General features: G+C 41.5%; 1 protein-coding gene across 10 annotated transcripts in view; it reads left to right on the top strand.

Moving 5' to 3' along the window:
• Positions 1–1,135: 1,135 nt before the first annotated feature.
• Positions 1,136–23,660, top strand: part of PHF21B (PHD finger protein 21B) — a 152,531-nt gene continuing 130,006 nt past the window's right edge. For 2 of the 10 annotated variants that reach the window (XM_064421175.1, XM_064421179.1), the window contains exons 1-3: positions 1,136–1,711; positions 2,275–2,307; positions 2,600–2,665. In XM_064421175.1, the coding sequence (XP_064277245.1) occupies positions 2,290–2,307; positions 2,600–2,665 (84 nt within the window). In that variant the 5' untranslated portion in view covers positions 1,136–1,711; positions 2,275–2,289. Of the gene's footprint in view, positions 1,712–1,970; positions 2,308–2,350; positions 2,413–2,599; positions 2,666–15,896; positions 16,003–23,660 lie in introns of those variants that run through there. The other 8 variants (XM_064421173.1, XM_064421174.1, XM_064421181.1 and 5 more) reach the window with 7 other exon arrangements.

Genomic DNA, 23,660 nt, shown 5'->3' on the forward strand with positions numbered 1-23,660 from the left:
CACCCCAGGGCAGTGCCCAGTGGACACGCTCGGGGTGGGCAGGAAAGGGAAAGGGAAAGAAGCCGAATCCCTTGTCCGTGCCCCCGTCCTTTCATCTTCCCCTGTCCCTTTCCCTTCCCCTATTCCTATCATTATCCCTCTACCAGCCCCTGCCTGTCCCTATCGCTGTGCTTATTTCTGTGCCTGTCCCTATCCCCATCGCGATCCCTGTATTTGTTCCTGTCCCTACCCCTGAACGTATCTTTATCCCTATCCCCTAACCCGATCCCTGTATTTGTCCGTATCCCTATCCCTCCTTGAATCCCCTGTCCCTACCCTTGTCTCTATCCCTATCTCTGGCCCTGTCTCCTATTCCTCTCCCTCTCAACTATCCCCATCCCTACCCTCGTCTCTATCCTCTACCCCCTTTCTCTCCTTCTCCCTGTTCCTCTCCCCATCTCTACCCCTATCCCTGTCTTCTGTTCCCATCCCCATCCCCATCCCCATCCCCATCCCCATCCCCATCCCCATCCCCATCCCCATCCCTATCCCTATCCCTATCCCTATCCCTATCCCTATCCCTATCCCTATCCCCATCCCCATCCCTATCCCTATCCCTATCCCTATCCCTATCCCTATCCCTATCCCTATCCCTATCCCTATCCCTATCCCCATCCCCATCCCTATCCCTATCCCTATCCCTATCCCTATCCCTATCCCTATCCCTATCCCTATCCCTATCCCTATCCCTATCCCTATCTCGTACCCGTGCCCACGAACCCAACCCCTCTCTCTCTCCCTGGCCCCGCCCCTCCCTCCCCACTTTGTTGTGCCGGCCCCGGTGGCCGCAGGAGCCGTTCCGCGCACGCGCGCGGGGCCGCGAGGACCCACCCCCCCCCCCCCCGCCGCCCCCCGCTCCATCCGGGCACCCGCGCGCGCGCCAAGGCCGTTTCACAACTTTCTGCCCCCCCCGCGCGGCGGATCCCGGCGCGCTTGCTCTGCCAGGAAATATAGTCCCTGGCCGGCCGTGGCTCCGGGCCCGGCCCCGCCGGAGCGGCCCGCGGGGACCGGCCGGGGGCGGCGGGGCGAGCGCGGGGCGGGGCGGCGGCGGCGGGGGGCGAGCCTGGGGGGGGGGGGGGTGCGCGGGGAGGGGCCCCCCCAGCTCGGCGGAAAGTGAGGAATGAGTCCGTGTCCCCAGCAAAGGGGCGAAGAACTTGCCGAGCACGCCGAGTACTTGTGTGCCCGCCCGCTGTCCTGCCGCTCTGCCTCCCGTGCTGTCGTTCCCGCTGCCGCCACTCCTTTGCTTTTCAATTCTTCATTTCACTTTGGTTTTCCTATTTATTTATTTATTTATTTGAGTTTCTTTAAGAGATCGTTTTCTTCCATTTTTTCCGCGGAGGGAGGGGTGGCTGGCTGGCGGGTCTGTCGCAAAAAAGCAAGAGAGAAAAAACAAAACCGGAAAAAAAAAAAAAGAAAAAGAAAAAGAAAAGAAAGGCAGGGAAAAAAAAAGGCCAAACAAAACCAAACCAAAAGCCAAACCAAACAAACAAAAAAAAAAAAAAAGAAAAAAAGAAAAAACCAAACTTCACTCGCATCTGAAAGTGGCAGGAAAGTGCCTGGCAAGTTGCAGGGATGGAGCTACACAGCTTGCAGGAGGCGTTAAAAGTGGAAATCCAGTGTCAGCAGGTAACAGAACGGAAAGCGGGCTGGCAGCAGCGGCGATGCATGCTCGGTGAGAGCCGCGGAGAGGGGCTCGGAGAGGGGCTCCGTGAGGGGCTCCGTGAGGGGCTCCGTGAGGGGCTCCGTGAGGGGCTCGGCGGGAGCCGCGGTGCCGCAGCCGCCCGGGGAGGGGGCGCGGGGGAGACCCCGGCTCCCCGCCGCCATGGCGAGCGCTGACCCCAAAGTACTTTTGCGGCTTGTTTGGCTGAGTTTGGTGTTTTTTTTTTTTTTTTTTTTGTTTTGTTTTTTTTTTTTTTTTGTGTGTGTGTGTGTGTGCTGGGGAGGTGCAGAGTCAGCGCTGCAGTCCGTGCTGGTGTGAGTGTGAGTGTGAGAGAGAGTGCGTGTATGTGTGTGTGTGTGTGTGTGTGTGTGTGTGTGTGTTGGAGAGATTAGGACGAGACTTGAATATTTATGAGCTTTGCTTGAAACTGACTCGCAGTGTTTACTTGCCTCTTTGTTCCTTACCCCCCTCCCTCCCCCGTCCACACACATACATACATTTAAAAAAATCCATTAAACTTGAAACAGTTTCTAATTCCTCCTTTTTTGTGGGGCGATTTTTTTTTCTTTTAATAGAAACTAGTTGCACAGATGAAGCAAGATCCACAGGTAAATGCAGATCCTTTTTTTTTTTTTTCTCTCTCTTCTTCAGTATTTTATCCCTGCCGTAATAAGCGCAGTTGTGCTGGGACAGCAGGATGAGAAACTTTATCAGTAAGAGATCTCATTTTGTAGTCTGCACTGAGCTTTCTTGCTAAGGAGGGTGTTTTGTGTGTGCATGCTTCTGTACGGCTTCGGTGGAATGGTTTTGCCTTTGAACAATTTCTAGCTCGCAAGTTTATTCATCACGGGGTTAGTTTGCACTTTGCCTTTAATATGCGTCTTGTTGCCGTTTTTGCAGAACGGGGATCTTAAGAAACAAATCCATGAAAGGCAATCAAGAATAGCAGCTCTTAATGAGAAACAAGTAAGGAACAGATCGATTCAGTTGTGTTTGGTTTTTCTTCTTGTTTTTATGGTGCACTATCTAAACATCCGAAAAGTGTCTGCGTTAGCTGAAAAATACTGGCGGCAGGGGATATAACATCCATTTTCTTTTGCATGGAGTCAGAAAATGCATGTTTTGATAATGAGGTCGGATTCTCTGATGTGTTGCTGGGGGAAAGAATTATTTCAGTACTAGTAGTAAAAAGATAAGCAGTAGTTAAAACGTAAGAAAAAAAAAAGAGGCGTCCATTTTGAGTTGGTCGACATGTTTTAGGAATATGGAAAATTCTCCTGTCTTGGGCTACTTTGTGCACTTCTGTGTAATGTGCAGAGCAAGAGTTGGGGAGGAGGAGGCTGGAGCCCCGTTTGGAGCCATTTATGGGTTTAATTACAAAACTGATTTTTATTGATCACTTTATTTCTTTTCTTCCTTTTTTTTTTTTCCCTTCCCCTCCCCACTTGCCTTTCTCTTCCCTTGGTCTGATCTGACGTGTTGCCTTTTGATTCGAGTTCACTTAGGCACTTTCACTTTTTTCTACCCCCTTCCAAAAATACGAATAAAACCAGATTAACCCGTTTCAGCGGCCGAGGGTGGGGGGGGGGGGGGGAGGAAAAAACCCACCAAAAACGGAGGAGAGAAACAAAACAAACCAGGAACCTTGCTCCCTTCCTCTCCCCCCGCCCTTCCCAAAGTTTCTCGAGGCTGTTTTTGTGCCGGGAGGAGAAAGTTGCGGCGGGGGCGGCGGGCCCTCAGCGGGGCTCAGCACCGCGGACAGCGCCGCTCGCCTCGCCGCTCCCCCGGCCCCTCTCCGGCACTTCCAGCGCGGGAAAGGCGGCTGGAGAAGCCAGCGGGGGATCTGCCGGCCCGAGCCCCCCTTCCTCCGCATCCCGGAGCCGAAGTTTCCTGCCGGCCCCCGGGTCACGCCGGGCGGTGCCGGGCTCGCCGCCGCCCGGCCCGAGCGCGGCCTCGGCGTTCAGCACCGCCCTGGGGACAGCGCCGGGCCCGAGCCGCCCTTCCCTCCCTCCCTGCGAGGGGACACATCTTTTTCCCCGTCCCTCTTTTTCGTTTGTTCGTTCGCCTTTTTTTTTTTTTTTTTTTTTTTTTTTTGTGTGTGTGTGTATGTTTTGTTTTGTTTTGCCGGAGTTGCTGCTGAAAGTTGCGGAGCGCCCGCGTGCCTGCGGGCGGTGGTTGCACCGCCACCCTTTTTCTCCCAGCTCATTGTAATGAGAATTGGTCAGCACTCTCACTTTGGTAGTGGAAGCTTCCATTTTGTGAGGAAGGGGTGTTGGTTCCTCCTAACATGGAGAAAAGTCTGCGGAGTTTGCCGGTGGGGGATGGGGCCCCATTCATGCTGAACATTACCATTTTGATTGCTTTGATGCCGTTTTTGGAGGGGGGAGGGGAGAGAATACCCTACTCAGCAGAGCACAAAGATGTTTAATCACTGTGTAGAATCAAATCAGATAGTTTCTTTCTAAAAGCAAATCTGACACTACATGATGTGTAAGGGCTGTTAGTCCTTGTTTTGCAGTGTAAAACAGCAAATTGTTGACTCTAATACTACTATATTGGGTAGAACCTTGTTTGGTTTTTTTTTTTTTTTTTGTTTAATAAGGTAAAAGCCTTTCCTGCAACAATGTATCTTTATGTGCTGTTTCTTAAATATCAAAATAGTTTTACTGTTCTAAGTGGATATTTGGAACATAGATTTGATCGTTTCCCCCTATATTGTAGCAACTATTTCAAGGCTGTTTAAATTTTTATGATCGTAGTAAATGAGAAGCTATTTATTATATGTCATGTTGGAATTTAGATAAGGCAGAGAGACACATTTGAAAATTCAGTTTGAACATTCTGATTCAGCTTGGGGAAAATGGTTTTTGCTAAGCTTCCACAGCATATTTATGTTTAATCCAAACTAACTAGTAAAAAATTCTTGTATATTTATGGCTTGCCATTCTCATAATCTTGTAAATAAATCTATAGACCATGAAGTAATTAAGCATAAAGTACCCGAATTCTGTGAGCAGCAAATTTGGCCTAGCAGGAAACATCCTATTTTTAGGCAAAACTCTAGATTTCTTTTACTCTTTTCAGCATCCTGTGCAACAAGAGCTCATAATTAAGAGCCTGGCTGGTGGTGTGGTGTCCTCGTGCTCCAGGCTGCCACCTCCAGAGGTCTACACTGAAATCTTTCTCAGGTCACAAGTGAAATGAGTTTGGAGGTCTCAGCTTGTGACCAGGTCACAAACCCATCGAGTAACTTTGCAAACTTGCTATAATTAGTAGTTGCTCCTTGGGTAGTGCCTTGTAAATGAACTCTGCATCCTCGAGGGTGCAGAGCAGGAGCAGTGAGGACCCCTGAGACCACAGATGGGCTGATGGTGGAGCTCTTTGGTGGTTTCATGCCCCCATTTTCATGGAAACATCAGTGTAAATTTAAATAGGCAGTTCAAGTAGGGAGGTTATTTTTACATATGTATTTACATTCCTTCCTCCTTTATCCCCCCCCAAAGATTTGTTTAGGCACAACTAATTCATAATTCAATAATGTATACCTTTGATTTTGTGTACGCTGAATACAAAAGACCCTAAAATTGCATTTCAATTTAACTGCACGTGTTAATGATGAAACAGCAAAACAAACAAACAAAAAACCCCCATCTACACCTGTTAGGAACATAGCAGGAGTGAATGTTATCTCCCAGTGCCCCTACTCATCACTTTTTATTGTAGATGGCTACAGTGGCATTTGTGGCAATGTGTACTTTTCTTAAAAGTTACAAATGAAGACAAGAAAGAACTGAATGACAAACTCAACTTTTGAGGAAAGTCTATGAAGTGGACTTTTATGTGCAGCTGGATTTAAAGTTGCATCCTAATTAAGGCTCCCTGGTTAGTCACTGATGTTTCCTTTATGTTGGCAACAATGCTAAAACAATTTAGCATTGTTTTAATATTTTTCAGTGTCTTCAAACAAGTACTCTAGTTCCACCATTTTTATTACAGGAAGGCGATAGCTTCAGTCAGTTCTTAATTTGGCATCCAACTCAGAAAGACAGCTTAGACTTCTGTCACAAGTACATCCCTCAGATGCTGTGGTTTTGGTGAATTGTCATCACATTTGAGAATGGGTTACCTCTTCTTTAACAAGTTGTGATGTGTGATATGACTAACTCCATTAGTTAGTCCAGTGGTTTTACACCTTCAGTCTACAGCACATGCAGAGCAGCAGTAACATTTTTGTCTAAATTGTTAAGCAACAAGCATTTCTATGTAAATAAAAGAGCCATCATAAGAGCCAGCATTGGCCTTAACAGCACACCAGAGGTGCTCTGCTGCATGTGTTTCTTGCCTTTATGTCCTTAAAGAGTTGTTAAAGGTCTTTTAATTCTAGAAAGTTGTCTCTTATTAATTAATAACTCAGGATTAAAAAAATACAAACAAAAAATCTTTAACCTTCATTGGAAGTTCCCTTTTGCTTGTTCCTCCTTGCTGACATAAGTGTTAGGTGGCAAGTCAGGTGTTTAACAAGGAACATGTGTGGGCCACTATATTTTTGACCATGATGAACTCTGAATTCAGACAGCCTGTCCTGTAGCACAGTAATAAAAATATGCCTTCCTGAAAGACGTGATGCCATTCACTTGTGTGTTGCTTCATTTCTTTACCATAATTTACTATCTATGCAGAAAATCAACATCAGTTTCAGGCAGACTTTCCCAGTCTGTGTTATTGCTGGTTTGGGTTTTTTGGGTAGTATACCTGAAATGAAATCATTGACTGTATTTTGCCTGTGGTGATCACTAGCAAAACCTGTTTGTGGAAAGTGTTAGACTGCTTAAAATTGAAGTACAGTTCTTGTGCAAGTTGTTGGAGATGGTTTAGCTCAAGATGTCTCATTGTGCTGATATTGTCTCTGTTTTGGGGAAGAGGAGGAGGTGGATTTTGGGTTTGTTGAAGTTCATGCTGGGCTGTGCCTGTAAATGGCAGCATTGTTTACATGAGGTAAAGAGTAAATTACTGATACTGCCAGAGCTCAATATTTCACATGGCTGGGTTCTTTCAAAATGATTAAGGTAAAATAAGGGTTATAAGCTTCAATGAAAACTCAGGTAAAATCTGAAAGGCCTTTCCAGGTTGAGTTGAGCCTGATGTCAAACTCTGACCCAAGGTCTGCACATCCCTCCCTACTCCTGTGACAAGAACTGCATCCATGTCTGGCTCTGGATGTCAGGGCAGGCAGGGTGATGGGCTCCCATCAGTATTAAATACTCCAAAAGTATTCAACTTTTCTATCCCTGCACTGAGTCTGTAAGCACAAAAACAACAGGTATTAAATATGAGCTTGACTTGGCCATTCTTCTGTATAAGGAGGTCCTGCTGACTTTGCTGGGAATCCTGAGCAATTGCAGAATAAAATGAATTTACTGGATCAGAGTAAAGATTCTGGATTGTAATTCAGAGAGCTCCAGTTCCCAGAAGGCTCCAGTTTTGGGGGTTTTTTTTTGGCAAAATCAGGTGGCAATGTGTTGCTTGTTTTGCCACCTATAGAAAGAAGGAAAAAAACTAGGGAAGGATTTACCTTCAGCTTCTTGGAGGAGAAACTTAGGAATATAGTTTGCATAATAACAATGCTAGCATTCTGTTGATGCTTTCAGTAACAGCATACTGAGATCCCCATGTCATTTTGGAGGAAAAGGGTAGTAAAGGACATTTTCATGGAGGAATGGAAATATGGCTCTCAGCCTGCCATTAGGTTGCCCTTAAAAAGATTCATGGAATTCACACATCTGTAACAAAAATTTCTACTAGAGGGGTTAGAACCCCATTTTGTTTGGTAGCTGCTGGACTGGCATGGGAAATGCTATTTCATTCCAGCTTTTTTCTTTGACTGTACACTTTTCTCTGCTTGTACAGTGTATCACTTGGCAGGGCTAACTGTTGAAAAGAGAATGTTACATTCATTCTAACCATTTAAAAGAGTTCACTTTGATATTTTACCCACTTAAAACACCTGCTGTCAGAACAGTACAATTGATTTCAATTAACTTTGAATTTCTTCAATAAGATGACTCTTATAATAACTCCAGTAATCCCATGATGCCTCATTAGAGGAGCTGGCTATGATGATTATCCCTGTGATTTAGCAATTTTTTCCCTACAATGCCTTTGTCTATTTAGAAAAAGGAATGATGCCAACAATACCTTCTTGTTTCATTTCTGGTTTTACACTAACGACACATGCTACCTGTTACACAGTAAAATATCTAATTTATACTTGCAGCAAACAGGTATTTGTTCAGATGTGCACAATACTTTAGTAGGGAGGCTCTTTCAAAGTAACTTTAGTTCTGTGTAGGAACTCTGAGTCTTGGAGTTACTTTTAACTTTTAACTTTTCACTTTTCCTTCTATGCATTTCTCTTTGTGATCAAGGATATTATGTGCAGTATTTTTGTACTTGATTATAAAATGATGCCTCCCTCTGCCCCAAAACAAAATCTGATTTTGAACAACAACATTTTTAAGCAATGGAGTTAAAGGATGGAAATTTGCAAATCAGTAAGACAAGGCCATGGTACATGGTATATGTGTGGCCATAATGTCAAGGAGGGCAACTGGTACATGCAGAGGAGTTGAAGGTAAGGGAAATGTGAAAATAGGCTGTAAGGACAAAGAAGAACCAAAAAGAACAGAACTGGACTAATTGAAATGCAAATTTGTCATTCTTCCATTAAAGTAGACAGTTATTTCAGTGTAATAGACTCATATTTGGTCTATCCAATCCTCATCACACACTTCTTATATGTCTGTATATGCATACATTTTATATAATTTTTTATTTTATTTTTTTAAGCCTAAGGTGGTACTAGTTTTTCATTTGGAGTTGTTCTTCTTGAGTTAAAATGTACTTCATGAAAAATGTTTTCTCCCCCACTCTCTTTTCTGAATCAGCTGCTTATTGTTATGCAGTAGCAATTTCCAGAGTGTCATATGAAATTGCTGATGTGGCTTAGTTCTCACTCCAACCTGCAACTGCCAATAGTAAGCATCTATTGAAATCTAATATGTACCACAGGGCTTTCTGCACATGTACAGGCAGACCCTTCTGGTGAATAGACAGAGAACTAAGAAATAGGAGCATGTATCTTCCGTTTTTAACCCGTGGAGAATTTAAATATATGTCCAAGTTGAAACTATAAAACAATCCTTTGGCTGAATTAAAGTAAACCAGAGTATTGACAATAAGTGCAGCTGCAGTAAAATCAAAGCAATAAGTACTTGAGAACTCTATAGATATGATGGGTGGTGTTAATTTAGGCTTTTGAGAGGCAATCTTATTTTCAGAGCTGTAATTCTGTTTAAAGAGCCTGGGTATTGAGGCTCTGGCCACAGCAGCGTGTTCACCTGAAGGTTGGTCTGATTGCTTGTGTTTAATTGAGAGAAGCATATAATTGGCCTTGAAACAGAAGTTAAGTCTATATTGTGTACAAGTTATTTTCATTTCCACATTAATTTAGCTTGATCCTGTTGTTACTTTGTGATGTAGCTTATGTATTATCTGGGGAGAAGGAGTGGAATTGCCTTTCTGTGCAACTCAGCTATTGATGACAAATCTTATAAGGTTACAGAAAGTGAAATTGTATATTACGTTTCAAATAATTGAGTCAAGTGAGAATCACTGATACTTTTGACATGCAGCAGAGATTAACCTACATTTTCTCTAATGATCTGTTTTTCTAAAGTGCTTCAGATCAGCTGAGATTGCCTAAAGATTTATTGGCGAGTCTTTTCTAAGAATGACGAAGAGAGAAGCTTCCATTCTCAGAAATGTACAGACTTGAGTGTCTCTGGGTATAAATTTGCTTCTGTGTCTCTGTGTGTGTGTGGTTGGGTGTGAGCATAAGGTCTTTCTCTTTGATATCATTCAGGCAGCAAGCCAATATGCGCATGTAAATGAGCCTGAAAACGTAATTAAAAAAATATATATATGTACTGGGGGCTGCAGTAGAGAATTTAGTGTGAGATGCAGGGTATAAAGTGCCAACTGACATTTCCTATGGAATCACTGATACTAACTCTCATCTGTGATTTATGCATCTTGTGTGTTATTAAGTGCCAAACAGATAAATGTGGAAATTATTTCTTTAGTATCATTTCACCACGTTGACTGAAAGCAAAATACATCTTGCCCGTTCTGTTCCCTTCAACCAAAACAAAAGCCTAAGTACACCTATCCTCCAAGTGGTACTATGAGGACTAAAAGTATTTTACATAAGGTCAGATAAAGACCTATTTGATAGCATATCTTTTCTGGCAATAAAATATTACAAAACAGACTTACTTGTGAATATATTAGATCAAGGAAATTCTGTAAACCATTAAAGCACATCTAGGAATTTGTATACAGATGGAAAAAGAGAAAGATTGCCAAGGGAAAGACATAAACAATTTTGTCCTTTATTTCAGTGTAGATAACAAAGGCTTGCATATAAAAGCCTATATGAGAGGCACCTCAGAAACTCCAAACTTTAGGCAAAAAGCCAGTTTTCTTTGCCTGAAAGTATTTTCTGAAAGTTAGGTCAGCGTGCTGTGTGCAGAAGCTAATGCTCCTGCTCTCCTGCTTGGGGAGAAACTACTTGGAAAAGCATTTATTTTGCATTTAAAAATACAGGTGGAGTCCAGATGCATTTCTATCAGCAGCTCTGCAGCCCATAAATATGTACAACCTAAACCAGTGCCTTATTTACATTATTTTATTAACATTCTTTGCTGAGTGGGCTTGAATGGAATACAATCTCTCATATAGAGGATCTAATTATAAACACAAGGGACAGAACCAAATAAGCAGTCTTTAAAGGGAAAAGAGTCTGGCAGCTTTGTTTAAAGTGTCCTTTAATGAACTTCTTTAGCAGCTTGTATCTTAGCAACACGTTTTATTACATACCAGTGCGGGAGAAGCAGTTTGCAGATGGAGTTGCACACAGTAATTTATTTCCCCCTTTTCCCCCCTTTTTTTTTCTCCTCTGTGGTGACTCAACTGGAATCTGCAGAGTAGCTTTTCTAACACTGATAGCTCACTGGAAATCCCTGATTGGTTCATTTGTATCTGGTCTGTTTTGTTAGTTGATGAAAAAGGCATTTATTATGGTAAACGCATACTGATTTTGCATGCTCTTAGAAATTCAGATATGACTGTTTTGAATAGGCATGGATTTAAATGGAAAACAAGCCCAGCTTTTTTCAGTGCACTTTTTTTTTTTCCATGGATGTGTTGGGTTCGGCATTCGTCCTTGGTTGCACACACCAATGAGTTTCCAGATTTGGAGGTTGTTTACTCCCCATGTTAAAACAATTCCATGTGGAATTGTTTTAATTTCTCATCTTTCACCCCTCCAAAACTAATTGGAATATAGGAGTGACAGAAGTATTTGCAATATTTTTGTCTTCTTAGACAAAACCTGGCACTTAAACTACAAATATGTTTTTTAAAAGCTGCTGTTTCAAAAACCCAATTGAAATTCTGCACTACTGTCCCTCCTTCAAATGACCTACAGGGCTGATCTTTGTTGAAAGAAATACTTTTTTTGTTCTCTCCTCTACTAATTGCATATGTTTTGAGTGAAAAAGTGAGTAGCTTTTTTCAATAGGGTGTGAAGATGAGTATGAGCAATACAATCCAGACTTCATTATTTTTTTCATATAAATTAAAGGGGAAAAATGCATTTAACAAGCAAACTAAATACTATTCAGCTCAATTTACATTTTCTGCTGGCTAGGCAGGTGTAAGTCCAGAAATATATTTCCCTGGAGTTCACTAGAGTTACCCAAAGTTTGCAGTGGTGTGATAAAAACCAGAATATTACCAGAGAGAGAAAAGCAGGTGAGGAGGGAGAGGGCAGATGAAGGCAGTCCAGAGTGTCAGGAGAACCCACAGAAAATGGAGATTGTTGGTTAAAGATACTGCTCTTGGGGATGGCTTCATTAAACTTCAGTTAAGAGCTAATATATTAGGGGTTGATATTAAAAAGACAAAACCTATCCATTTCATAAAGTCCATTGGTATTTGCAAGTAGACAGGGGAAAGCTTTTGAAAGAGTTGGGGTTGTTTCTCTGCTTAACATTAGTGAAATATAAATGCATTTCCATTAACTGGCAAGCTGTTATATTTCTTGAGTCCTTAGTTCAAAAAACCCAGTTTCCTTTCACTCCAAAATATGGATGGATGGATCTCTCCAGTTTTCTGGTTTCAGTATGTCAGGTGACAGCTTGCCTCTTGTCCCTTTTGGATCTGCAATATCTCAGCCTTAGTAGCAGCAAAAAGAAGACTTTTGAACTTTAAAAGCAGTGAGAGAGGTAAAGAATGGAGAGCTAAATGCAGTCCCACTCCCCTTTAAACCATGGCAACACTGGTTTTAAAACAAAAGGGTGTCCTCAGCCAAAAGTGATTCAGTTGCCATCTGACTAACTTACTTTTTCTTTCACAATTCAGCCCACTGTTAATTAACTTAATTTGGATTGAAAAAACTCTAATCTGGGGGAATGCACTAGAATCTTGCACAATCTCCAGGATTAATGATGATAGCTCGGACTGTCAAACAAGCTAAATCATGAAATTTGCAATATTGCTGGGCAAAGGCTTGTATCTTTTTTTTGTAGCTGTAGATCCCTAACAAAAGGGACCTGGAACAATTCATGTCCTGACATGAGAAATAGTATTTATGCTAGGCAAAGCATTTGAGAACCATGTCTTAGGTTAATATTTTAATGTGATAGAGCTGGGAATATTTAGGTGAGGTATAAAAACAAGAGTCTTAACATATGAAGAAATTTCCTTCAGAAATATTGCAGTAAGAGAGAACAAAATGAAGAACATCATTATTTTCTGAAACATTTAGGAAGGAATAGGAACCTGTGTGTCAGATTGCCTAAAATAAATCAGCAAGATCCAGCGTTTCATTTCTCCTTCAGTAAAGACAAAAATACATTTTTTCTCCAGAAGCACAAACATTTCCAGAAACTTCTTTAACCCTCTGAGTGCTAGCAGTGTATCTCATTACAGAAGTGCTTTTAGTAAAGGAATCTTAAAGGAACTTCCATGCCCAGATGAAGCAAAGACTCATTTATAAACAATGAGAGCAGGAACAATAGAATGCTGAGTGCATTCTGCATGAATAATATAACTGAGGATTGTGAGAAGCCTGTGATTTTTTATGCCAAACTCAGGTTGGGAGTGTGACATTCAGTTGATTTTTTGACATTGGAGAGTCATCCCTTCTCCCTGCCGTGTGTGTGTGCAAACATACACACAGAGAGGCTGATGATTAAAGAGGGGAGTCAGCAGCTCCTTGCAATGGTGTGGAGACTCAGGTGTAAATTCATAAAACTGGTGGAAATTGGGTTGAGATCTAGGCCAGCACTGAGCCTGAGGTAGGTGGAGCAAAGGTGAAAGACCTGTTTTAAGAATAGAGTCTGAGCTTCTCTCCGTAGCCTTTGCTGGGAGGCTGTTTGCAATTGTGTATTTTTAAGTCAGAGAGATTATGAGGCCTTCAGTATGAATTTCTATTTCTGACATCTTTAGATAATTTTTATTTATGAGACTATATCTGGATTTAGACTCTGGATTTCAGGCCTTTTGGTTGAAAAACTTTGGCCACAGTTGATTATTTTATCTTTTTTTCCTCTTGCGCTTTCTTAATAAAGTAATTCTCCTAAATAGGCTGAAGTTCTGTCTTTATCCTGTGTGTATTTAGGGTTTGGCTTAATGAGATTCTCTTCCAGGATTCAGACCATAAGGTAATGCAAACAGTGAAGGCAGTAGTAGCTGACAGTTTTCCATACACAGTGGAAGAATCAACTTCCCCCAAAACTCATCTTTGAGTGACTTTGCCTACTGTTACAAATACAGAGCAAGTAAATACAGAGCAAGGCATTTTCCTGCCTGAGGTGGTCCATTTCACCCACTGTTATGAACTTGCTGTCCTATTTTATAGAAAATAGCACGTAGGTATGAGCAAGATGTTCTTTCCAACCTAAGCCATTCTGTGCTTCTACTGTTCTCCCAAAGTTGAGTTTTTGAGTTATTTTGCAGTTCATTCCTTGGCTGCTGTTTGAAATTGCCTCCTATTAAACTGAGTGCTGTCAAATGATAATGATAGATTTTGTAAGATGATCCAATGTCCTGAAAACTGGACTAATGTATTTCCTAAAGATCTTCCTACTGTGTGGCCCCTATCAGTTCTACTAGTGTTAGCTGGGCAAAGTGGTGTGCATCAGCTCTGTCTGTAATTACAATTTCTGGTAGTCTTCTATTTTGCTTCACTGTTTGAAAGAAAAAAAATGTCTGAGATCTTCATGTTAAGATTTTGCAGTTTCCTTTGGTTCAGTTGAGCTGTGCCTGTTTATACTTCTCAAAAATCTGGGCCAGATGGACTTAAGTTCCCTTGCCATCCCAAAACTACAAAATTGGCCAATCACTGTTACATTTGTCTTGATCTCTCAGGTTCTTGCTCTTTCATTAAGCTGGCTTCAGTTTAGGTCAGCATCAGCCACTGGTTGCTGATAGACTTTCTCTAAAGGCTGTGGCTAAACCTATAGATTTTGGTGTCAAAAAGTAGCTTTAAAAATGTTATTCCAGATCAAAATCTGAATAATAATGCTGAAAATTGCTACATGTTTACTTAATGATTCACTGTTCCTTGAAAAAGATCTTTTGATCATCAGATAGTTATATGTTCATCAGCTGGCCTGTTCCAACCTATCATATAAATACATTAAGTTTTCAAAATGCACAGTTCTCAGCAGACTAGACATGTACAGAAGCTGGCATTTATTAAAATGCAGTTTCTTGACATGACTGAACTCAGCACTCCTGTGTTCTGTTGAGTTATTATCCACTGAAGGAATTTTACCTTCTCTGGTGAAGGCTCTACTAGGTAGGTACAATTCCTCCCAAGTAATTACACCATTTTCAACTTTAAAAATCTTGAAATTTGAATTAGTGGATGATGGACTTCTGTGGGAATTTGATTTGTTGTGCTGAATGTGCAATGAATCAGCCTTAAACAAAAATAACTTGGTTGCTTTACATGCTGTCCAATGTTGTTCTGAGGGAACTGACTGTTGTCTGAGAGCATCCCAAATGTTTTTAGTGGAAATGGCTTGGAAGACAAAGTAGACATGGGGATTTATGTTTCAAAGGCCAGATTCTGCCAAACTCAAGGGTGTTGGCACAAACCTTCATATTTTAAAGAGAAAAATCCCCTCCTCCTGGCAGAAGAGGTGTACAATATGTACAGAGATCAAAACACACAAAGGGCTTGGGAAAATGAATTTGAGGTGATATCTAGAGCAAAGGGATTAAAATTGAACTTGCAGGTTCTTTGTGAACACAGCAGGGAGGTCCCAGTATTCTGATGAGAAATAGAGAGGTGTAGGTCAAAGTTTGAGATGGGAAGATTATTTTTTTCCCCAATTCCCAGCAAAGCAGAGGCTGTGGAGCTTCTGTGGAGGAACTGCTGGCAGGCACACTGAATTTTTGGCTACCCACAACTGGAAGAGGTCTGAGCAGTCTCCTTTTCCCACATTTCCTTGTTTCCCAGGAGAAATGGAAGAGAACATTTTAAAATTAATTAGCTAATGATGAGAGGGAGTAATTCTCTTCTGCAAGTTTGATGCTAGAAGGGTTATTAAGATGAGGATTGATACTCCTGTGCACACTTTTCACTTCTTGTTTATTTGCTTGAAGTTGATACAGTCTTTCATAGAAGAAGCTTTTGCTGAATGTGTACCCAGGAAATGTTCAGGAAGCTGAGTTTTAATGGGATTCAAATCAGTAATGTCAAAATGTCAATCAGTAATATCAAATCAGTAGTTGTCAAAATGCTGTGCATTTTTATTTCTCAAGGCTAATATACTACATCTATTTTTAATTACCAGCTGTAACTGGAGGTGTGATTGATTTTCCTCTACTGGAGTGTCATTTCTAACATTTCTGTATTCAGTTGTCCATGTTAAAATGTTTGAATAACCCTCTGTTTAGAGTGATGATGTCCCACCTCAGAGTGGTAATTTCAAGCTCAATAATCTCAATGTTGAAATAACTTTTAATTCCAGAATGGATGTGTCACTTTGCTTCCCTCACTTGTGTTCCAGGAGGTGTGAGATAAAGCTGATCTATTAAAATACCTCTCTTTCTGTTTGTTTAGGTAGGTAGATCCACCTTAGCTGAGGAAGGAGGAAAATACAAAGTGCTGAGAGATGGAGGCATCTAATGCTGTCACTTCCTCAGGACCAAAAAGATCAGTTTCTAATGTGCGTGTTTATAATGCTCTCTGAGTAGGACAAGTAGTTGTACAGTGAAAACTGAACTGGAAGCAGTGTTTAATGTGGATTTCCCCAAGATGTGTTACTTATATCCCATTATGGCTGGGAACAAGGTCCCTCAAGGCTGGAGCCTCTTCCATGGCATTATAGTATTTTGGGTTGCAGTCTGCACTTAATTTGTCTGTATTAACAGAACTTTGTGTCCATTAATTTTGACATCTTGCTTGAGCAGAACATTAGAGGGGCACTTTGGAACTCCTTATATTTCTTAAGAAAATGCCACCACTTCCCTTTTTCAGCAGGAATTACTGCCTCTCCTTTCAAATTCCTAATGTTTGTGGTGTAATCCATTACACAAGACCCAAAAAACTCAAATGAGGTTCATAAACACAATTGAAACTTACCTGACTTAGTTTACTCTGAATGTTTTACTCACTATAGAAAAGTCAGGAAATGCAATTGAAAGAGAGCATAGTTGTACCATTTTTTAATGTTAAGGAAACAGATGAGTGGTCTTCCAACATCCAGTAGCATTCTTTCATCCAGAACTTTACCACTGCTGACCTTCAGTGCTACAAGGAGCTGAGTGGCAGCTGGATAGGGGTTCAAAAATGGCAATGGGGCTTCCACTCACCAGGCTGGGTTGGGTTGTGACCTGATGGTTGGGTTGTGACCTGATGGTGCAGGGTCTGTGCTGTGAGCAGCAGGGGAGGGGATCTGCCCCTCTGCCCTGCTCAGGTGAGACCCCACCTGCAGAGCTGCCTCCAGCACTGGGACCCAGCACAGGAAGGACATGGAGCTGCTGGAGCAAGTCCAAAGGAGGTGCCAAGATGATCAGAGGGATAGAGCAGCTCTGCTGTGAGGAAAGGCTGAGAGAATTGGGATTGCTCAGCCTGGAGAACAGAAGCTGTGGGGTTACCCAATTGTGGCCTTCCACCTGAAGGGAACCTGCAAAGATTGAGAGAGACTGCAAGGGCCTGGTGTAACAGGAAAAGGAAAAGTTACTTAATACTGAGGAAAAGTAGGTTTAGATTAGATGTTAGGAAGAAAATCTTCCCTGTGAGGGTGGCCAGGCCCTGGCACAGTTGCCCAGAGAAGCTGTGGTTGCCCCATCCCTGGAAGTGCCACGGGCCAGGTTTGATTTGGCTTGGAGCAACCTGGGATAGTGGAAGGAGTCCCTGCCCATGGGAGAAGATGGGACAAGATGATCTTTGAGGTCCCTTCCAGCCCAAACCCATTATGTGATTCTATGATAAGTTATTGGTTTTTACCCAGCAATTCCTCCTATACCAAATGCAGGTATAGCTGTCTTATACAATTCTTGCCTGACACACAGTCATGATTTCCTGCTGTCAGCATGTTTCTCAGTGGCATGACACTTTCTCCACAGTAAAAAGTCTGCATAGAAACACATGGCTACCTCACAGAATTGATGGAGAACTGTGGATGCTGAGGGGTTAGTGTGCAGTGGGGTTCTTGTGGAGTAACAAACATTTCTTTAAAACTTGTGAGGTATAAGGTGTGTAAAGGTACATTGTACAGTGGTTTTCTTACTGCCACCACAGCAGAAATAAAAACTGGACATTGTGTTTGTCTCAAAGCGACAAGAAGAATGAGGTTCTGGAGCAACTTTCCAATAAGGAAAGTGGAAGCAAACAACCAGTCTTTTATTATCCAGGTGAATCTATGACATGCAAACATGTTGAGAAGCCTTGGCAGGAGAAGAAAACACATACCAGCTACTTGTTTGTGGTCCATAATGTTTGGAACTATTTCTGCAGGATATAGGAAAAAAAAGGTAAAGGACTGAAAGAATAGCTCAACAAATTAGTCAGTCTGTATTTTATGTCATATGGGGAGTTGGTTCCAGCTGTCATAAACTTCTTGATGGACAGATGCTTTTGTTATATTAAAAAACTGACTTTAAAATTATTTTCTGTTCTAGTTCTTACGGTATCAGTCATAGGAGTGTTTCTATAATAAGTTGAATATAGAGACTTTCAAGGCACAGATTGCTCAGTTTGTAGGAGAGAATTGTTATTTCACAGTAAATCATACTATTTCTGGCACTTCATTTTTCATTGAGATTGTGGTACGTGAAAGAGCCATGAAATACCTGAAAAGCCACAAAACATTTTCTCAGAATACAGTGCTCCACTCAGATACAGAATCATGAGAGGACTTCCTAGATGGATATAGATGTGACAGCTTAAGTTCTGACACTGTTATTTCTTTTTTAGCTGCCAGGAAGCACCAGAAGATGGCATGGTTTGTACAGATGCGTGCTGGAAAGTGAATGAGCAAGCTTGTGAAACTGCTATTAATAATCTTGGGTAGAGTGTTTAACACTGTCATAAAGAAAAGCAGCAGCATGCAGTATTTTTATTCTTATTTTTTCTTTCTGCCAGTAAGGGACAGCAGTAAAGTCCAATTTTTCTGTTTATGAATCTCTATATATCTGTCAGTCAGTCTGTCTGTCTTTCTATCCTTCTCTGAGTTTGGATGGTGCAGGAAGTAGGAGGGGGAAAGTGAAAAGAAAGCAATTGTGGTGTAATCTTGGTGCAGCATACACTGAAAGGTCAGCCTGGCAAAAATGGGTCTTGATGGTAACTGAAAAAGATGGCACCTTCCCTCAATAATTTTGATGAAAAACTTTGTCTCCTCTGTGTCTGTCAGTTCAAGCCTGAGATCCCAGACTTATCCCTCTTCTTTCCCATTCTCCCCTCTCAGTTCCTAGAAAAAATGTGATGAGCACAGTGTATCAGGGTACTGTTTTACCCTCTGCAGTGCCAGAGTCTGCTAGCTTTGGGGATTCAGGATTTAAAGATGTTTCATCTTAACATTCCTGATGTTGGAAGAAGTAGGAGTGTATTTTAAAAGCTGTGTTTTGGGGATTTGCAGGACCAGCAGGCTCTGCCTAGCTTCCCATCTGTTGCTGGATCCAAAGTTTTCTTTCATGCAGGTGAAACTGGTGAAGGTTTTTATCAGTTTAATGAAAGTGTGCCTCAGAGCAGTAGTTTGAGATTTTGGACTAAGTGGTTAATATTTCCTCAGCCTTCTGAAAATGTAAAGAATGTCAGATGTTTGTGCTCAGTTGGCAGCTAAAGGTAGCTGCAAGTTAATTTGGTTATTGTTTTTTAGGTACTGCTAAATATTGAAATCCTGTTCATTGTTACATTAAGTATGGTCTTTTATGGATTTGAATTTGTAAAAATAGTGGCTAAGATTTTGGAGGAGGGCTGATTCACAGCATTTTGAGGACTTATTTCTGTTGTGACACAAAACAAAGTACTGGCTGCTGGTTTTCCCTGGCTGCCTACGTGGAAGTGGTTGGGTTCAGGATGGGAGAAAAACAAAAACAAGGAAGGATCTTAGAGTCTGATCTTTCAGGAATCTTAGAGATTTCCAAGGGCTATATTGGTAATTTGGGGAATAAATTCCAACTTTATGTCAGTGTTCAGTGTGTGCCTATAGCAAATTTTCCTCTGTTGTGCAGGACTCTGGGTGGAATAGTCAAGTTCACTTCAGTAAAACAGCGTCAGTACTCTGGAACTGCCTGTTCACCTGTGTGAAACTCCTTGCCAGAACACCCAGATTGCTGGCACATGTGAAAGTCTCCAGTAGAAGGGAACTTAATAAAAATTTATAGAATGGTGCGATTTTGAAAGGAGGAAGTTTCATTATTTACTCTTTTTTCTATGTGAAGGAAAATCATATATTTGCAAATGTAATTACAGTTTTGGAAACCACATGTCATTTTTTTTCTATTAAAGGAGCTTCCAGAAACCTTTTAGGAGTCTCTTGGTGTTAACCCAGGTACAGAAATGCAGGGGAGAACCTCTGTCTGAAGAGCTTTCAGTTTAGAAAATGATAGATTATAGTTCCTCAGAGTGGCAGAGAGGCTCAGAAGTATTTAGTAGGGCAATGGAGTTTGTGCTGTGAAGTTTGCAACAGAGCTGGAAATTGAATCCAGGGCTTCTATGTCTAGTTTATCAGTTTACCCGCGTGGGCATCCTGTAAAGGTGCTGCTCTTCTGCACTTCTGGGAGGGATGTGAGCATGCTCTGGCTCCTAAATGAAAACATTCAGAGTGCTGAGTAGTGTTCATGATGGCGTTTTCTACTAGTTTTGTGAAATAAATGAAGAAAAGGCCACTGGCCTCTCCAAACAGCCATAACAACAGCAAGAAAAAAAAACACAAACAAACAAAAACTCCACAAAACAAACAAACAAAAAAAAACCCCCACAAAAACAAAAACTCAACCAAAAAAAAATCCCAAAACCAAGAACAAAGCTTCATTTTTTATCCTTGATGAAATATTTATTTGGAAGCAGCACAGCAAGTTGGAATAGATTGATTTGATTAGCAAGTCTAAATGTATTAGCAGCAAGACAGAAACTATATGACGATTAGTGATAATTAGTTGCACTGATTACTTCAGTCTGCAGTGCTGTTTGACAGATGTGTTTCTGTGGTGCACTCCTGAAAGAGTAGCATGTTTTACCCTTGTGGTGGTTCATGATATCTTTGTCTTGTCATTGTTTGCTGATGAAGCCTCCACTGTGGCACTTGGCAAATACAAATACTCTCTTAAAAGTAAAGTTTAAATTGGGAAATAGTGATGCACGTGCTCATACTGATGCTTGACAGTCCTAGAGAAGGCCTCTTCTTCTCCATGGAAATGGTCACAGCCAGCCCATCATTCCTGCTACTGCCCTGTCCTTCCAGTCTGATCCAAACCTTCATGGAATGCCATAAGAGCTGCTTCTGTGGCTGGAGAAGCCTTTGGATCAGGTGCCTTCACTGGGCAGAACAATGTGGCATCCCTGCCTGCTTAGCCCTCAGTCTGTGTAACACACAGTGGGAATGCTAGTGTCAGGATTTGTAGCAAAGAGGCTCTTTGGGATCGGATTAGGGAGAATAAAACCCTTTGGGTGGACTGTATCCCACAGGGCAGGAACAACCTCTTCCACTGGCTCAAGGCCACCTGTGGCAGGGAACATGGAAACCTAGTTGCTGTAGTCTGACTGAGGAGCAGACAGGCACGAGAAGAAGCATTCTGGAGCTACAGTCCATGCTATAACCCACCTCAGATTCTCTGCTCTGTTGACCACAAGGTCCTGAAACATCCCTATGAATTGCAGGTGCTCCTTCAAAGAGAATCTCTTCTCAAATTGGGTGTCCCTTTTGCAGACAGTCACTCTCTAGAACGCTGGCTGTGGATCATTTGACACAATCATATATCAAACTATATGATATATAAATAAACTATATGAACTATATCAAGCTAACCTCACTGGCTCAGTCTTATGTTGATAAACACATTAGGCTCTGACAACCATTCTGTTCCTTAGGAGTAAACAGATACAATTTTGAGCAATAATCCCATTATCAGTCACCCGGAATAAAGTGCATTATAGTATGTATTAATACAGACCTGTGCACTGTATTTGAGCTGTTTGGGACAGATAAGCTAGAAATATGAATTTGTGCAAGCCAAATGTTTTCCATCTTTCTCCAAAACATACATCTTATGTTACTGTGCATGTGTTTTGCTTGTTGCTTTAAAATAGTGATTCACAGGCTATGAAGTGCTTCTATCACTAGGCACACATGATAGGTCAAAGAAAACGGAATCATTTAAATTTGTGACACAGTTACTTGCTAGTATGGCAGAAAATGCCAGAGGTTAAACATTTGGGATTGCCCATGGAAAACATTTGAAGATTGCCAGACAGCCAGCTCTGGAAGAAAGGTCTTGGATGCTAATACTACATGAGTGGATGATTCATAGCCATCAAATCTTCCAGAAATATGTGTGTATTTCCAGCTGGATGAACTTATTAGGCAAACTTTAAATAGAAAAGGTAAAATGTAGAGTCTGTCTTATCATTCTAGAGATGAGATGATTATGTCCTTTGCCAATAAGGCTGTATTTCTGGATGTTTCTCTTGGCAGATCCTCAGTCACTGCTATGATAACACTGAGCACTGAAGGATTTTCCTGTATTGTGATGTCCTGGGGATCACTGTGTTACTTGTATCTTGTACAGTTCTTAGGGCTTGCAGTTAGTCTGCAGTGCACAATCAGGGTAAACTGTATGGCAAGTAGGGAAGGATCAGCTCTAACCTAACTCGTGAAGAAATGTTAGGAGATATTTGTTTGCTGAGTTTTTTTTCTCTGATGGTGGGATTCTGCCCTCCTGTAAAAACTCTGGGCAACCTGAGCTGGTGCTTACTGACTTTTCTGGCATTTCTCAGGGGAACTCAGCACGTGCCAGGACAGAGCCCAGAGCCTGCAGTGAGCAGAAGTCAGCAGAACCATCACAGAGGCTGGGGCAAGAATGTCAAATGAAATAAATTTATGGAATACATAAGAAAGAGAGAGTGGGGGACTGTGCAGAAGGCAGGAATGGAGGAGGCTGAGTACTTATAAGCCTGGTGGCAACTCCACCATGGCTCTGCCTCCCATGGGTGCTGCCACCCTTTCCCAGCTGGGAGTCCTCCTTCAGGATTACAGAAGGTGTCCCACTTCTTGTCATCCAACTACCTTTAATAAAAAGACTTTGCTTTTGCATTTCTCTCTTCCTCTGCTCTCTAAGCAATTAATAAGCATAAATTAATACCAAACTCCCCAAGCCCTTATTGTAGATAAGGCTTGTCCCCTTTTCTTCTGTTCACACATGGGTGGGGAAAAGTATGGGGCTTAAGTGGTGTGACAAAAGTCACGAGAAGTGTTTGTGGCAGGAGTGGGAAGAGATCTTCTGACTGGTATGCAGACTCACAGACACGTTTTGCACCTAATAGCCCCTTGAAATCAAAAGCTTATAGACATGTTTATGGATCTGGACCTTATTCTGAACAGTTGCACTGACTTTGTATTATCTACCTAGTCAGCAGAAGACATTTCACTGAAATAATTATGCCCATGTGGTTTTGCAGCTGTAGCAAAAAGGAACTGCACAATATCTCTTTAAATAGTATATGAGGTCTGCATGTTCCCAGTAAAAATGGAATACTTTTCTATAGCTTACACTTTTTACTTACAGCTTAATACTTACAAAGTGAGCTGGTTGTCATAATGAGTGGAAAGCCATCTGTGAATCCATGGCTTCCTTGGAGCTTTTGTATGTAAACTACAATGTCATGACAACAGTCCACAGAAAGCCTGGGATTATAGAAGGTGGCAAATTCATTGGTCACCTGAAACAGGAAATTTAAGTGAAAGAGAAAAAGAATAAGTGAAATTAATCAGAGCTTTGAATATGAAAAAATTGGAATTTCAGAATTAAATGTAACTTTAAAAAAGGCTCTAGAAGAGACATAAAGTAACCTTCTAGCTGTCATGCTCTATTTATCTTGATTTTTGGCAGGTCACCTGCATAGGCCATTAAACTGATTGTCTTGGGATATATGCTAGAGATGGAGTGAACTCCCTAATAGTAATTTAAAAAAAGGTGATAATGGTGTCATGCTGACAGTGTACATTTATAGCAATCAACGCTGGCAACTGTTTCTTTGAAAGCTATGAAACCTAAGACCATGAGTTTTCATTAATGAAAAAAAATAGTGACATGCCTAAAAATTAAATTAGGACAGCTTTATAGCAAGCTTTTAAAAACTGTGTTTTTAGAAACCATTACTTGG

This window comes from Passer domesticus, chromosome 5, assembly GCF_036417665.1.
Source record: "Passer domesticus isolate bPasDom1 chromosome 5, bPasDom1.hap1, whole genome shotgun sequence".
NCBI classification, from domain to species: domain Eukaryota; kingdom Metazoa; phylum Chordata; class Aves; order Passeriformes; family Passeridae; genus Passer; species Passer domesticus.